At 44.8% G+C, this 17,221-nt stretch overlaps 3 protein-coding genes and 1 pseudogene across 7 annotated transcripts in view; 1 reads left to right on the top strand and 3 right to left on the bottom strand.

Moving 5' to 3' along the window:
* CLCC1 (chloride channel CLIC like 1) overlaps window positions 1-10,173 on the bottom strand; it is a 38,904-nt gene extending 28,731 nt beyond the window's left edge. For 3 of the 5 annotated variants that reach the window (XR_010410803.1, XM_064588723.1, XM_064588724.1), the window contains exon 1: window positions 271-411. Coding sequence is in view for 4 of the 5 variants with exons in the window: in XM_064588723.1 (XP_064444793.1) it covers window positions 271-399 (129 nt within the window). In the remaining variant the exon portion in view is untranslated. Of the gene's footprint in view, window positions 1-270; window positions 412-9,992; window positions 10,011-10,034 lie in introns of those variants that run through there. The other 2 variants (XM_045897057.3, XM_045897061.3) reach the window with 2 other exon arrangements.
* Window positions 10,174-10,935: 762 nt separating this feature from the next.
* Window positions 10,936-11,795, bottom strand: LOC123858289 (programmed cell death protein 5-like). The gene has a single exon (XM_045895383.3). It carries the CDS (start codon window positions 11,714-11,716, stop codon window positions 11,237-11,239), a length of 480 nt encoding a protein of 159 aa, XP_045751339.1. The 5' UTR covers window positions 11,717-11,795; the 3' UTR covers window positions 10,936-11,236.
* Window positions 11,796-13,641: 1,846 nt separating this feature from the next.
* On the bottom strand, window positions 13,642-14,260 carry LOC123858288 (proline-rich protein 11-like; annotated as a pseudogene).
* Window positions 14,261-15,830: 1,570 nt separating this feature from the next.
* Window positions 15,831-16,901, top strand: LOC123858287 (forkhead box protein H1-like). Its single transcript, XM_045895382.2, is given in 3 exon segments — window positions 15,831-15,850; window positions 15,852-16,531; window positions 16,534-16,901. Coding segments are annotated over 3 exon segments (1,068 nt in total).
* The last annotated feature ends 320 nt before the right edge of the window (window positions 16,902-17,221 follow it).

The raw sequence follows: 17,221 nt of genomic DNA, 5'->3' as shown, positions 1-17,221 counted from the left end.
AAGAGTCTCAAATTTATATACTAGCTAAGAACTAAAATCAAGTTAGCTGGCGGCTCGATGGGCTTTACATTCATATTCAACACCAAAATAAGCAGGTGGGGTTGAAATCCTCTTAGACTAAGAGTCAGGGAGATATTCTACGTGGCTGCTAGTCATTGGTACATGACTCTTGACTCTGGAAGCTCTGCGAGAAACAGTAACAGAAGTACACTATTTCCATTACAGGACCGATAAGGTCTTATGTACATGCACATGCATTTTTTTTAATACCTGAGACTTTCTCATTGTTCCTGAAGCAGCATCATAGTTAAGCATGTCTGTGGGGTCAATCCAGTCATCATCATGAGCATAACCGGTTATCAACCACAGACATTCACAAAGGAGCAGAGAATACAGCATCCTGCATGAAGGCTAAAAAAAATTTTAATAGACATAATAAAATACAATTATTTTTAGAAGAAATGGTTTTGTAATAAAAACTATCTACTTCCTTCTAGTGCTAAGATAATGTTTTCTTACTGAATAATAACTGAAATAAAAATACTCAGTAAAATGGTATTCACATTTAAACACATACACACACATTCGTGCTGAGACAAAAAGAATACAGGAACTTTTCATAGGATTCAGAATTCCATTCCTAGGCTTACGCCCAAGAAATGAAAACACATATCCACACAAGAACTTGTACACAAATGTTTACAGCCATATTATTCACAACAGCCAAAGAGAAAACTCAAATGTCTATCAACTGACAGATAACTAAAATGTGGCATATCCATACAATGGGAGAGTACGAGGCATAAAAATGGATGAAGTACTGACACGTGCTACAACATGGATGAACCCTGAGAACACTGTGCTGTGGGAAAGAAGCCAGGCAGCAAAGACCACAGAGTACAGGATCCCATTTACATGAAATGTCCAGAACAGGCAAATCTAGAGAGACAGATGGTAGATTAGTAGGTGCTCAGGGCTGGGAACAGAACAGACGGCTGGCAGTTAAAATGGTACGGGGTTTCTTCTTGAGGTGATGAAAAATGATCTAAAACTGTGGTGATGGTTGCATGAACTGTGCTCTTTAAACGAGTGAATAGTTTAGTACGTGAATCATTGCTCAGTAAAACTGCTTTAAACAGAAGAGGTATTGGGGCTCCTGGGTGCCTCAGTCGGTTAAGCGGCTGCCTTCGGCTCAGGTCATGGTCCCAGGGTCCTGGGCTCCCTGCTCATCAGGGAGTCTGCTTCTCCCTCTCCCACTCCCCCTGCTTGTGTTGCCTCTCTTGCTGTCTGTCAAATAAATAAATAAAATCTTTTTTAAAAAGAAAAAAGAAAAAAGAAGAGGTATTTAACCAAACCCTCTCCCCCCAAATTCCTTTTTTTAACACATGGAAAATAAGAAATGTATAAAATTAACATTCAAACAAGGTGACTGAACTCCCAAACCACTCAGAGAAAATAACTTGCTTCATCTAAGCCTCTGCAGAAACCCTGTCAAACCATCTCAACACTTAATACCGCTTCTATTCGACACTGTCCAATACAGTAGCCACAAAGCGTATGTGGCTATTTAAATTTAATTAAAATTAAATAAAATTAAAAATTCAGTTCCTCATTCACGCTAACTGCATTTCCAGTGCTCAACACCCACATGGGGCTAGTGGCTGCCACAGTGGACAGGGCAGATCTAGAACATTTCCATCATTACAGAAAGTTCTTTTGGACAGCCTGTCTTATACTTAACATGAATAAAAATCAGGTAAGGGAATTCCCAAGTGAGAAAGTAAAAATAATGTAAAAATAAAAGTAACTCCAGGGACACCTGGGTGGCTCAGTTGGTTAAGCGTCTGCCTTCGGCTCAGGTCATGATCCCAGGGTGCTGAGACGGAGTCCCGCATCAGGCTCCTTGCTTGGCAAGGAGTCTGCTTCTCCCTCTGCCTCTGCTGCTCCCCATGCTTGTGCTCACGCACTCTCTTTCTCTCTCCCTGACAAATAAAATCTTAAAAAAAAAAAGTAACTCCAGGCTGTATCACACACTCCTCCTTTGTGCTCCCAGCGTGCTCTGTTTATTCGTCTAGCACAACACACAATGAAATTAGCCACGTATTGTCAGGCTCTCCCATTGACACAGTGGCTGTCAAGCTTGGCTGTGCATTAGAATCACCTGGCGAGGGGCACCTGGGTGGCTCAGATGGTTAAGCGTCTGCCTTCGGCTCAGGTCATGATCCCAGGGTCCTGGGATCGAGCCTTGCGTCGGACTCCTGGCTCAGTGGGGAGCCTGCTTCTCCCTCTCCCTCTGCCTCTCTCCCTGCTCATGCTCTCTGTATCTCTGTGTCTCAAATGAATAAATAAAATCTTAAAAAAAAAAAAAAAAAAGAATCACCTGGCGAGCTTCTAAAAGTCTCAATCTTCTGGCCACATCCCAGATCAAGCAAATCAGAATCTCTAAGGGTGGGACCCAGGTGCTGGGATTTTTAAAGCGCCTCAGGTGGTTCCAATACACAGCAAGGGTAGAAAACCACTGTGCTATGACGTGAACTTTTCCAGGGGAAAGTAACACCCTACTCCAATCAGAATTCACCGTCGTGACGACTCTCCATCTTGCCCCCTCCACCTCTCCAAGACCAACACCTAGCCTGGTGGCTGGTGCAGGAGAGACACACAATAAATGTCAAGCAGCAAATGCAAATGGTCAAAGCCACACAGGGATTCACAGGGTTTTAGAGGTTCAAAGGATGAAGCAAGCTCATCTGACTGGAAGAAACTGGCACCACTTCATGGAGGAACGGGCATGGGAAACAGACAGGGAAGTGTGGGTAACATGCTAAGAGGGCAAGGTGAGGAGGCAAAGGAGCAAAGTGAATCTTCGAAACTGTAAATTCGAGGATGGACGTGGTGGGGCTGGGAGATGGTTGGATGACAAGGTAGGCTGGGGTGATGAGGCCCACGGCCAACCTCATCTGCTAGCAGTAGCTCTGAATGCGTGGGAGCCACATTGGGGGAAAATAAAAGTAGCACTAAGTGTACAGAATCAGGGAAAAACTGGACTCAGAGAGTCCTACAAGGAAGGTGAAATAGCCAAAGGAGGCTGAACTGCATTCTGAAGATTAGTTCTACAGGCCTCAGCCACAGAATGCACGTAAGGAAAGGAGAAGATGGTAAGCATGGCCAAGATTTCTAGGCTGACCAACAACAAAAAGGTGGTATTATTAACTTCAAAAGAAATTCAGAAGGAGAACATGGTGTTGGGGAAAAGTTCAGCATTCATTTGTTCAACATTTACTAAATACCTACTGGGTATTGGGCACTGTCTTAGCTGACAGGGATACCAGGAAACTAGCCCAGCCAGGTTTTAAGAAGATACATGGTGGGGAGGGGCACATGGGGGTAGGGGACAAGATGAGACATAAGTTGACAAAAAAATAGATATAATTTCAGATAGTGATACACCGTATGAAAAAAATAAAGCAGGACAATGGCAGGATGGATTAGGCAATGTTGAGTATTTTAGGGAAGGCCTCAGAGATTAAAGATAGCCACAAATTCCATCAAGTCCCCATCGAGAGATGGAGTTTACTGTCCCTCCTCCTGAATCTGGGCTGACCCTGTGACCACTGTCAACCATGAAAAGAGGAAAAACTGAAGTAAAATTAAAGCATTTTTTAAAATTTTTTTTTAAATTTATTTATTTATTTGAGAAGGAGACTGAGAGACAGAGAGAATGAGAGGGGGGAGGGTCAGAGGGAGAAGCAGACTCCCCACGGAGCAGGGAGCCCGATGCGGGACTCGATCCCAGGACTCCAGGATCATGACCTGAGCTGAAGGCAGTCGCTTAACCAACTGAGCCACCCAGGCGCCCCAGTAAAATTAAAGCATTTATTTGGGGTTTAGAATTGCAATTTGGGGAACAACCCAAATTGTGGCCCACTGCAGGGAAAAAGGGGTTTTTATAAGAAAAAGGAGGAAGTATAAGATACCTAACATCAGTTGTTTACCAAGAATTATAATTGAAAGATATTACAATTTATAATTGTTTTCTAGGTATGTCAGTTGCTAGGAAAGTCCCTTTTGCAGAGTGTCTAATTTTTGTCAAAAACACAGACACATCGTCAAGGTGCTCAGTCATATGCCCTTACCCAGTTCAACAGTGGAATGCAATTCCTCTTTCAAAACTGGGATGAGGGGCGCCTGGGTGGCTCAGTCGTTAAGCATCTGCCCTCTGCTCACGTCATGATCCCAGGGTCCTGGGATCGAGCCCCGCATCGGGCTCCCTGCTTGGCGGGAAGCCTGCTTCTCCCTCTCCCACTCCCCCTGCTTGTGTTCCCTCCCTCACTGTGTCTCTCTCTGTCAAATAAATAAATAAAGTCTTTAAAAAAAAAAAAAAAACGGATGACATTTCTGTCACCATCTTCTTACAAGCAAAGGTTTCGCATAGGTTCACAATATTTAGCCAAAATATTGTGGTAGAAGCGATGCTGTGTTGGTTCTGGGCCTGGCTTGGCCTATATGAGGTTTAGCTGCTTCTACTTTGGAACGCCTGCTCTTTGCTCTCAGCTGCCATGCTGTGAGAAGGCCTGGCCACACAGAGAGGCCATGTGCAGAGGGCACACTAAGCTCCCAGCTGGCAGCCAACCTCAACAGCCGGCCATGTGAATGAGCCATCCTGGCAGTCCCAGGTCAATCCCATGGTAACAGACTTGCGACCCAGCCAACATCACGTGGAATAAAAGAACTATGCAGATGAGTCAAGATCCATAAGCCCACAGAATCATGAAATATAATAAAATGGTTGCTTAAAGCCTCTAAACTTGGAGGTGGTTTGTCACACAGCAGTAGATAACCACAACATTTAAGCAGACAAATGATAAAAAGCAAACCTTAGGAAGACTTGGGAAAAGAACATCCAGAGAGTAGATACAGCAAGCATAAAGATCAGAGCGGGGTGGGGCGCCTGGGTGGCTCAGTTGGTTAAGCGACTGCCTTCAGCTCAGGTCATGATCCTGGAGTCCTGGGATCGAGTCCCGCATCGGGCTCCCTGCTCGGCAGGGAGTCTGCTTCTCCCTCTGACCCTCCCCCCTCTCATGTGCTCTCTCTCTCTCATTCTCTCGGTCTCAAATAAATAATTAAATAAAATCTTAAAAAAAAAAATAAAAAAAAAAAGATCAGAGCGGGGAGAAAATTTGAAGCATTCAAAGAACAGCAGGAAGATCAAGATGACGTAGTAACCCCACACTCCAAAGCACTCCTAGGGCTCCTACATCCGATCAAAATGAAGTAACAGGGGCCAGGTGTACCCTCTTGCCTGAACAACCGAAACCTCTGCACAAAGTCTAGGGAACAACAGTTTTCAAGACACTGGACACCAGGAAGCAAGTATAATGGTCTCTGAAAAATGGAAAACACACACAGACAGCCCTTCCATTGCCCCAGCTTACTGCCTTAACAGTTTCCAGGCCATGGGCACAGGAAGAGGGAACTCAGGCAGAGCCCAGAAAGCCCCTGTGGAAACAGAGCTGAGAATCTGAGGAGACTGAGGCAAGAGAAAGCTGCAGAGAGACAGAACTCCAGACATCTGCAGAGGGTGCCTGCAATATAAAAGGATATCTGGTCTTCGACCCCAGTTCCTTCAAATACCATAGGAATTTCCTGAGTGACAGCAGTGTCTTTTGTGATGAGATGCTACTGACGTGACTCTGCTGGGCCCCAAGGTAGCTTCGGGTTGGGGATGGTCATGAGAAAGACCAGGCACATGATTAGAAGGTTGGAACTTTCAACCATCAAACCTCAGGGGAAGGAAGTAAGGAAAGTGGTCACCAAGTTCAATCACTCAGCCAATGATGTAATCAGTCATGCCCACATACTGAAACCCCAATAAAAACTCTGGACACTGAGGCTCAGAGAAGCTGGTTGGTGACACATGGATGTGCCAGGAAAGTGACATGCCTGGATTCTATGAAGAAAGGACACAGAAACTTCCTCCACAGACTGCCCTTGTGTGTCTCTTCATTTGGTTGATCCCAATCTATATCCTTTCTAATAAAACTAAGTATAGTGCTTTCAGGGAGTTCTTCCAGTAAGTCATTCCAGTGAATTATCCAACCTGACAGAGTTGTGGGATCCCCCTAATCTATAGCCAGTCGGTCACAAGTGCAGATGGACCCCAAGACGTGTGTCATGGAAGCAGTCTTGCATAGAACTCTGCCCTTAACTTGTGAGGGTGTGCACTATTTTGGGCACATAGTGTCAGAACTGAACTGTAGGACATCCAGTCTGTGTCAGAGAATTGGTCTGAGAACACTCCACCTTGAGTCTTCAGCAAGGTGCGGATCAGTGCACACATAGCAGGAAACTACCTCAGGCCTGAAAAAGAACCACTGAAAGGATTCAGTACAAAAATGAACAGGAGTAAGGGGCGCCTGGGTGGCTCAGTCGTTAAGCGTCTGCCTTCGGCTCAGGTCATGATCCCAGGGTCCTGGGATTGAGCCCCACATCGGGCTCCCTGCTCAGCGGGAAGCCTGCTTCTCCCTCTCCCACACCCCTGCTTGTGTTCCCTCTCTCGCTGTGTCTCTGTCAAATAAATAAAAAAAATCTTTAAAAAAAATAAAAAATAAATAAAAAATAAACAGGAGTAGAATAAATTGGGACACAAACTTGTAATAAAGATAAAACCAAAAGTTAATTCTTTGAAATGACTAAAAAAAATTGATAAACACATAGCAACATTAAGAAAAAGAGAAGGCCCCCCAAATTAAGAATGAAACAGGATAAATTATTTATGACTAAAACACTTAGCAAACCAGAAATAAAAGAAAATCTTGCCAGATAGAGTACTACAGGTAAACACTATACTTGAAATCTTTCTCTCTGAGATCAAGAATGAGATGAGGGAAAAAGCTCTGGAAGATTTCTGGGATACTGACAGTATTCTATTTCTTTCTTTTTTTTTTTTAAAGATTTTATTTATTTGACAGAGAGACCAGCAAGAGAGGGAACACAGGCAGGGGGAGGGGGAGAGGGAGAAGCAGGCTTCCCGCTGAGCAGGGAGCCCAATGTGGGGCTAGATCTCCGGACCCTGGGATCATGACCTGAGCCGAAGGCAGACGCTTAACGACTGAGCCACCCAGGCACCCCGACAGTATTCTATTTCTTAATCTAGAAGGTAGGCACATGGGTGTATGCTTTTTAATAATTTGCTAAGATGGACACTTATATATTATATACTTTTCTGTATATATATTTCACATTTTACGAAAGTTTTTTTTTTTTAAATGGGAAAGACTAATTGAGATATTGTTATGGTTTGAACTGTATTCCTCCAAAATTCTTATGTTGAAGTCCTATACTCCAGTTCCTCAGAATATGACTCTATTTGGAGATAGTGTCTCCAAAGAGGTAATTAAGCTATAATGAAGTCATTTGCATGGGCCCTAATCCACTATGACTACTGTCCTTATAAGAAGAAATCTGGACACAGGTCAGAGGAAAGCTGATGTGAAGACACAGGGAGAAGGCGACCATCTACAAGCCGAGAGAGGCCTCAAAAGAAACCAACCCTGCTGACACCTTGATCTTGGATTTCCAGCCTCCAGAATCTTTTCCCTCCAGAAAAAAGAAGTTTCTGTTGTTTAAGACATCAGTCTGTGGTATTTTGTTATGGCAGCCATAGCAAACTAACACAGATTTCTTCAGACATAAAAGACTAAGAAAGTCTCCAACCCATAGACTCTTGACATATTAAAGAAGCTTAACATCAATAAAAGGTGTGAGTAAAAGAAACAATGATGAGCAAAGGAACTGGTCAAATATATTGACAAATGAAGTCAACTACTGATAGTTAAAAAAAAAAAAAAACCAAAACCCCACAACTTTTTATGTTTAAAAATGTAAAAACCAAAATGCTAAGTAACAATAACAGTGGGAAAAGTATCCTAGGATCCCTGTCGCGCTCTAGAGAGAAATACTGGATGACTGTATATTTTGGTGGGGGGAGGGGAGGATGGGGAAGGAGTTCAACTAAGGAATAAAATCTTAAGAAGACCCAAACAAAAGAGAAGGCAGTTAAGACTATCGAGAGCAGAACACAAACTAAAAAATGCAATGTGTAGAGACCAAGAGGTGCTTAATTTGAAAGAGGCATTAGTCAACTATATAAAATACTTTAGAGAAGCTGAAAAAAATTAAGTCTGGGGGAAAAAAAAAAGCCGTTGGATTGCTTAGTCCGTTGACAGGGAGAAGCCTAATTCTAAGCAGTGAAGAACTAAGTTGATAAAGGGAGTCTCTGAACTGAGCAGAAGCTCTGAGATGGCAGAGTATGAAATCAAGGCTATAGAAAAGGCTTTTCAGAGGCAACAAGGTTTTACACTCCTTCAAAACAGAAATGAATAAGGAGGGGTGGAAAGAAAGGTTCTAAAGCAAAAAGAAGAGAAGCTGACAAAATTCACTTTACTACCCGATATCAAGAAGACGGTGAAATGGTCCACTGGAAAGCCAGGAGTGGCACTGTGGGTCAAGAAGCTAGGATGGGGAATAGAGATCTGGGAAAACAGCTCTATAGGGAGCATTATACAAAGGGAGATGAATCAAAAACTCTTCAAGCAGCTGAGTTTTGACTATGACTCCCACAGTCATGTTATTAAGCTACCTTACTTTCTCCAGTAATGATCAGCAGATGCAGAACTTATCCAGGACTAGGAACTGAAGAAACGATGGAAGACCAGGACGTGAGGCAGAAGTGGAACCAGCCTCAAATTTAAGTCCTCCTGCCAAATCCCCTTGGTCACTGAAGGCTGGAACTCCTTGAGAAATCTTACAGCTGATCTCACACTTCCTCCAAGTAAAACTGCATCTAAACCTGCCCGGGATCTTGTTAGAAACAGCCTCTGACTAAGTCTGAAGTGGGCCTGAGATTCTGCATTTCTAACAGCTCCTGGTGATGGCAGAGATGTTGGCCCACAGACCACACCCTGAGCAGCAAAGTGTTTAGGAAAAGTAAGCATCCTGTGTTGGTTTAGTTTAACGGGGGCACCTGTGATTCTACTACTTGGCAGTTACTAATAAGCTCTCTCCCCTACTTCTTACTTTTTAATCACCTTTCTCATCTATTTCAGGCTTTGACACTAATATCAAAATTATATAAAATAATAGCGGTGTTTGATTACTATGTGCCAAAAACTGTTACATACATTCATTCATTCAATTCTCCAAAAGCTCTCGGTAGTAGTACGGTTACCTTCATTTTACAGATTAGGAAAACAAGTAAACTGAGTGGAGAGCTACCAAGAAAGACTGAGATCAAGGAAAGTCCCAGCTGAGTGGAAATCGGCACAGAAAAAAAAGTATCTGATTTCGATGAATTACACGTGTATAACGAGTCAAATTCCGTATGAACCTAGAAGTTGCATGGCACAAAAGTCAGGAGTTTGCAATTTGGTCCGTTCGCCGACGTGTAGTTGGCTGGAGCCCGGGCTCTCAAACTTGCGAACGGGCACTGCTAACAACTTCCCAAAGGATGATGACGCTAATCTGGGGACCACACTTTCATAACCACGGCCACGGACAAAATATGAATTGTTTTTCACCACCCACCCATAAACCTGAATCTCTAACTTCTTTACATTCAAATCAGATTTAGAGTTTCAAAAAAAATTCACTCCAACCGAATCCGAGCTATTCCGCTGACGCCGTTTGCCAAATTCTGCGTAAAGTTTTCCGAGATAACTAAAGCCCACAAAAATTCGGCGTTCGCTCGGGTCTGGCTTTGCACTTGCTTGTCCCTCTCCCTAGGCCGCTCTTTGAACCGTGGAACGCGCGACAGCAGCCGCGCTGCACCCGAAGATAAGGCGGCCAGTCGCCCGCTCGTCCTGGCACCCGCAGCGCCGCGAGGCGCCCCGAAACCCCGGAGAGCGCGGCCCCCGCCCCGGGCGGCGTCCGCGGCCTCCCCTGCCCACGCCGCCCGCCGCCCGCCGCCGCACAGACACCCGACCGCGCCGACTCACGGCCCAGTCGCCAACCTGCGTCTGGGAAAGAAAGACACCTACCCCTCCAGCTGAAAAAGATGGCGAGCCGCCTGCCGGGGCGCTCGAGCGCTTCAGCGGGCGCGGGGCGTCTCGCGCGTCCTCATCGACTCGCTCGGCTGGCAGCCGTGCGTCCTTCCCCGGCGTGCGTCTGATTGGCCCGCCGAGGGGGCGGGGCCGGGCTCTGGGGGCTTGCTTTAGGCCAGGACGTTCTTATTTTGATCAGTGGAACGGTCTACGAATGAACTCGTACAAGGAAGCCAAATATATGCGAATACTAAACTTGTTTCCTTGGTATTGATTTATTTTGCAAGTCCGAATGTGTAACATTTGCAATAATTATTTAAGTAGGGTATAATGAACGACAACGGCAGTCCTGTATTTGGGGTGTGGGGGGACGAGCTACATTCTGCTTTAGTTGGAAATAATAAATTTCGTTTTGTTTTTGTTTTTAACTGCTGGCCTTGCAATTTCAGAAAACTCTCCAAAGAGGAAATGATTTTACACACTAGGAGGAAATGAGAAGTGTACACAAGAATTCTTGGCAACAAACTTAAGTGTGTTAAAATTTGGTGTATAAGGTACACTTGGTGTGCATGTTGCTTATTACAATTTTTTTTTAAAGTAAAATACACCTGAGGGGTGCCTGGGTGGCTCAGTCATTAAGCGCCTGCCTTCGGCTGAGGTCATGATCCCAGGGTCCTGGGATCCAGCCCCACATCAGGGCTCCCTGCTCAGCGGGAAGCCTGCTTCTCCCTCTCCCACTCCCCCTGCTTATGTTCCTTCCCTCGCTTTGTCTCTCTCTGTCAAATAAATAAATAAAATCTTTTTAAAAATTTAAAAAAGATACACCTGACAAAGTTTACCACCTTAACCATTTTTTTGCATAACAAGTTTATTTTTTTATTTTATTTTTTTAAAAGAATTATTATTTTTTTAAAGATTTATTTATTTGAGAGAGAGAATGAGATAGAGAGAGCATGAGGGGTGAGGGTCAGAGGGAGAAGCAGACTCGAGCCTGATGCGGGACTCGATCCCGGGACTCCAGGATCATGACCCGAGCCGAAGGCAGTCGCCCAACCATCCGAGCCACCCAGGCGCCCCACAAGTTTATTTTTTTAAAAGACATATCGACAACAAAGTAAACAATCAGATCTTCACTTCTACCCAGTATTATCTGTCCTAGAACTGTTCCATTAAGTTCCAGTCTCTAAACATCTTAAATTTCAATAATCGTCCTCTTCATCAGAGTCCAAGACTTTTCTTCCGTTGAATTTAACTGTGGTTTTCTTTTCTGTTTGTTGGCTTACTTTTTCAAGGATTTCTATTAAACCTTGTTCTGATACCTTCCCACTTAGTTGTCCATATCTTGCCATCCGTATGAGGTAATTCTCTACTGCTTTCGTTTTTTCGGGCTTTACAAGGGCTACGTTACTTAAACGGGCCCGGGCTGACTGATCCAGGACTTGGGCTACGATACTGCTGCTCATTTCAGCTTCCCTGTGCTTTGCTTCCTGTCGTGCTGCATCGCCAGGATCCCCATGCTTCGCCTGCAGTTCGGCCAGCCTCTCTTTCCTCCGAGCCCCGAGCTCCTCCTCCGCCCTGGTGCGGCAGTGCGGGGTCGAGCCGCCGCGACCACCCTCCGAGGGCTCTCCCGCAGCGCCCTGGCGCGCGCACGACCCTCCCCACGCGCCCACCTTAACCATTTTTAAGTATACAGTTCAGGGTCATCCACAGCATATTGTGCCACCATCACCGCCATCCAGCTCCAGAACTCCTTCATCCTGCAAAACTGAAACTCTACCCATGTAAACAACAATTCATCGTTCCCGCCCTCCGCCCTTCCCTGGCCCCTGGCAACCACCGTTCTATTTTGTATCTCGATGAATTTGACCACACGAGGTACTTAAGCATTTGTCTTTTTGTGGCTGGCTTATTTCACTGGGTGTAATGTTTCTCAAGTCTCATCCCTGTTGTAACTTGTCAAAATTTCTTTCCCTTTTAAAGGCTGAATAATATTTCATTGTATTGTGTACCACGGTTTGTTTATCCATTGATCTGTTGATGGACTTCTCACCTTTTGGCTATTGTAATGTTGCTATGAACGTGAGTGTGCAAATGTCTCTTCAAACTCTGCTTTCAGTTTTTTGGGGTATGTATCCAGAAGTGGGATTGCTGGGTCATATGGTACTTATATTTTTAATTTTTTGAAAACCACCATACTGTTTTCTACAGTGGCTGAACCATTTTTTTATATGATTAGCAACAGTTTAATGAAGCCGTAGCATTTACAGGATTCTCAAATGGAAACAATATAAAGCCTGTTATAAAAATTAGTAAAAGATGCAAGGTAGAACACCTTTTAATACTGATACAATGGCAATAGCAGCTTTACAAGTATTTATAGGATTTCTATAGCATTTCTTTATTCTATAGCATTTTTTATGAACCATTATTCCACAAGAATGATCAAATCATCACATCATTTAAATTAAATTGAGACGTACAAGATGGTTTATTAATATTACAAACATTATAAGTGCCCCATAAAATATTGTTACAGATACTCAAATGTTTTATTCTCAGTGACCATTCCCTTTATTCTTGCATAATATAAATGTAGCTAGCAGGTTTTTTAAAAAAAAAAAAAAAAAACTAGAATCATATGTTTCTTAACTTCATTATCTGTTTAATTTTCATTCATAAATGTGTTGTAAACATAAATGTGGGTCTCATAAGAACAAAACATCATTCCCAGGTCTGTTTTTCAGTCTGGTGACTTCCCACAATACTCTATTTGGCATCTCAAAGCAGTATTTCTGCATTTCTTGACATCTCAAAGCAAAATAGGTATTTCTGAGAAGTTACTAAAATATCTTTTTTAGCCTATGCTAACCAGGGGATATTTCAAGGATATCATCTATGTAACTGCTTCCTGTCAGGCTCAAAAGTTCAGTCAAGATCAAAACCCCTTGTTTCCTATCCATGAGGCTCTGCTATCCTTATTCTTGGAATTACAGTGGAGGTTATCAGCTTCAAAGCTAATCCTGTGCCTTCAGTCACATTCACCCTAATGACAGGTCCCCTTCCTTCGTGATACTTAATACATTAGTAATGGTGATCTTGGCTGAAGCTATAGTATGTCCACTGCTAAGTACATATATCTGACAAACGGGGGGGGGGGTTCCCAGAAATACTTGGCAATTTTGTAGGAGTCTGACTTACATAGGGTTGCCAAATAAAACACAGAATGCCCCAGTTAAACTTGAATTTCAGATAAACACTGAAACACTGGGATCGAGCCCCACATCGGGCTCCCTGTTCCGCGGGGAGAATGCTTCTCCCTCTCCCGCTCCCCCTGCTTGTGTTCGCTGTGTCTCTCTCTGTCAAATAAATAAATAAATAAAATCTTAAAAAAAAAAGAAATGATACATTCTAATTTTTAAGGTTACTTTGGACATTTTGCTTCAAATCCTTTTGGAAAATAACTGGGTTTGGATGGTGGATGGTCTAACTCTTGATTGTTTATAGTGAACAGAAATCAAATCTAGAGGGTCTTTTTTACTGATCAAGTTTATAGCACTTAATGCATTAGTTTTACAGGATGAAATACTTTTTTTTTTTAAGGATTTTATTTATTTATTTGAGAGAGAGAATGAGAGACAGAGAGCATGAGAGGGAAGAGGGTCAGAGGGAGAAGGTGGGTGGCTGGCTGTGGCAGTATGGGAGGAAGTACAGCTTGGGATTCTCCAGGGATGGTTAGAACATAGGCAGGCACATTGCTAAATCGACCACTTGTGTGACACATTTGACCACAGCTTGGACAAGGACGAGTTTTCCAAGATGGTCTTCAGTGCCTCCTAGAGTTTGCAGAATTCACTTTCCAAAATGCAAAACTGTTGTTTTAGACTGTGAAGTTCTTGGTGGCAATAATGGTATGGAGAGATGATGTCTTTCAAGACTTCCTAAACTCTGGGCCATGCAGTTCTGGCACCAGCTGTATACAGACCACACTCTCTGTGTCCTAAGTTTTACTGTATCTTTGATATTGGGAGATTTGAAGTTCCAGTTTGATCTCAGCCAGCTTCTGCTAAGGGGTGTTGTCTGTGGAAGGAATAACCACTCTTTCTGGTGACGGTGGCAGAGGGGGAGGTATAATTAGCTTGAACTGAAGTGGGAGGCTTCTCTTTTTTAAATAATCTTTTCACTTCGGCTTTTAGCTTTGTTCTTCATTGTTTGAACTTGGGCATTATTTCAGTCTAAGAGCCTGGGGATTAGATGGAGTTAGGGTAGTGGCCTCTCCCTTGCCATTGTGGCTACACCATTTTACATTGCCATCAGTAGTACACAAGAGTTTCAATTTCTCCACATCCTTGCCACTACATATTATCTTGTGTTTTTGATAATGGCCACCCTAATGGGTATGATGTGGTATCTCATTGTGGTTTTCATTTTCATTTCCCTAACGATGAGTAGTGTTAAGCATCTTTTCATGTGCTTATTGGTCATTTGTCTGTCTTCTTTGGAGAATGTCTATTCAAATACTTTGCCCATTTTTTAATCTGGTTGGTTTTTTTGGTTGTTTTTGTGCTGTAGTTCTTATATATTCTGGATATTAATCCTTTATCCCATATATGATTTGCAAATATTTTCTCCCATTTCGTGGGTTGTATTTTCTCTCTGTTGATTATGTCATTTGGCTTATTACAATTAAAAAAAATTTTTAAATAAAATTTAAATCAGACACCTGACACTTCTGTGGGGAGGAGCTAAGGATTTCTGCACCCCCTCATCCCTATTCTCCTTCCCCATACCCCCACTGAGAAGGGTTCAGAGAATGTAGTAGATACTTCAGTTCTCTTACTTTCTCTTCCACATGAACCTCCAAGAATCTATTCACCTCCATGGAGAAGACAGTGTGGAAGCATGGGAAAAAGAACATATGCAACCGGATATTTATTACAATAAGTAATATAATTTCTAGTGCTTATTATTTTCTCATGCACTGCAAAATGAATTCCATACCCCATATATAGGAGGATCTTAAAGTTCTCTCCTTGAAGGTAGAATAATTTTATGAACTTTTTTTTTTTACCATGAAGTTGAGCTGGTCTGTATCAAGAAATGCTTTTTTCCTAGTTTTAAACAACACTAATGGCCTGCTGTAATATCTGCAATGTACGAAATTAAGCATGAAAGTAAACTGAAGAGGAGACCGTGGCATACTTTTAGCAGAATTCCCCTCTGCAAAGGTAGGAAAACTGTGTATCTACTGAATATACACAACTACAACTAATGAGATTTCTTTTTTTTTTTTAAAGATTTTATTTATTTATTTGACAGAGAGACACAGTGAGAGAGGGAACACAAGCAGGGGGAGTGGGAGAGGGAGAAGCCAGCTTCCCACCAAGCAGGGAGCCCGATGTGGGGCTCGATCCCAGGACCCTGGCATCATGACCTGAGCCGAAGGCAGGCGCTTAATGACTGAGCCACCCAGGCGCCCCGGGGAATGATTTCATTTCTTTCTAAAGCACTCAGTTCAACATCTTTGTTGTCTAATTTACAATTTATATATTTTGCTGGACTTTTATTAATCAACTTTCACAATATATCCAGGATGGAAAGTTCTTTAGATCTTGAGTAAGACAGACAGGGGACACATAAAAGTCAGGCAGTTGCCCAAGTGTTAAAAAGTAAGTTTGTAGAGGGCCTCAGGCCCCCAGCCTTACCTCACCACAGTGCCCCATTGCCTTGCCTCCACGGGGCCAGGCCCCTGCCCACGGTGCCAGGCCCCTGCCCACGGTGCCTGCCTCCCCCTGCATGGGACCCTGCAGCAACCCACCCTGGGTCGGAGTCGTCCTCCCAGCCCCCCAGGAGGAGGAAGAAGAGATACCTGCGGCATGACAAGCCCCCCTACACCTACTTGGCCATGATTGCCTTGGTGATCCAGGCCGCACCCTCTCGCAGGCTGAAGCTGGCCCGGATCATCCGTCAGGTCCAGGCCCCATTCCCCTTCTTCAAGGAAGACAACGAGGGCTGGAAGGATTCCATCCGCCACAACCTCTCCTCCAACCGATGCTTCCGCAAGGTGTCTAAAGATCCAGCGAAACCCCAGGCCAAGGGCAACTTCTGGGCAGTCGACGTGAGCCTGATCCCGGCCGAGACGCTGCGGCTGCAGAACACGGCCCTGTGCCGGCGCTGGCAGAGCGGGGGCGTGCGCGGAGACTTCGCCAAGGACCTGGGTCCCTACGTGTTGCACGGCTGGCCCTACCGGCCGCCCAGTCCCCAGCCGCCACCCAGTGAGGGCTTCAGCATAGAGTCTTTGTTAGGGGACCCCAGGGAGGGGGCACCACGAAGCAGCCCAGGTCCGGCAGGCTCTGGGCACATTGGGGAGAAGGTGATGCCCACTCCACCCCTGCCCTCTGAGAGGCCTCTGTGGCCCCTCTGCCCCCTTCCCGGGCCCAGGAGAGCAGATGCGGAGACTTCCCAGGGCGGAACCAGCAGGCCCTCGCCCCTCTCCCCAGGCACAGAGCCTGGCCCCTCCACTTACTGCGGGGTCCTCCAGATCCTGGGGGACTGTCCAGTGGGAGTCACAGGGCCTCACTTTGGGGGCAGCTGCCCACCTCTTACTTGCCCATCTACACTCCCAATGTGGTAATGCCCTTAGCTCCACTACCACCCACATCCTGTCCCCAGTGCCCACCTTCAACCAGCTCAGCCTACTGGGGGGTGGCCCCTGAAACTCATGGCCCCCCAGGGCTGCTCCGGGATCTAGATGCCCTCTTCCAGGGGGTGCCACCCAACAAGAGCATCTATGATGTGTGGGTTAGCCACTCCCGAGATCCAGCTGCCTCCACCCCAGGCTGGCTACACTCCTGCTACAGCCTGTGAAGCTCCCAGGGCAGGGGAGCTTTCCCCTCCTATCTCTTCCTGCCACCACTGGCTTGTTGGGGAACCAAGACCAAGAGGTCCAAGAGGTGTCTGTGGCCACGGCAGCCTTGAAACACCAGGCACCAGCGGTGCTGAGAATCCACGATGTTTATTGGACTACCCCACAAAGGGCTGTGGTCTAGCTCGGCACCACCCTGGCCCTGATGGTCAGTCATGCTTCTCCTACCCCCAGAGGCAAGACTGGAAAGAGTGGGGACTTTCCTTGCAGCAGGCCCTTCCTGATTCCACTTCCTCTTGTTGGTTTATCCTTCTTTCCACCC

This window comes from Mirounga angustirostris, unplaced genomic scaffold, assembly GCF_029215605.1.
Source record: "Mirounga angustirostris isolate CCGP_5_RB_7025 unplaced genomic scaffold, mMirAng1.0.hap1 SCAF_4, whole genome shotgun sequence".
Taxonomy (NCBI): domain Eukaryota; kingdom Metazoa; phylum Chordata; class Mammalia; order Carnivora; family Phocidae; genus Mirounga; species Mirounga angustirostris.
The sequence above is the reverse complement of the archived record's forward strand: the minus strand, read 5'-3'. Positions and strand labels throughout refer to the sequence as shown.

Bases quoted from the DNA above. Each gene is read 5' to 3' on its own strand.
- LOC123858289 (XM_045895383.3), bottom strand. From the start codon at position 11,716: ATGGTTAAGGTGGGCGCGTGGGGAGGGTCGTGCGCGCGCCAGGGCGCT.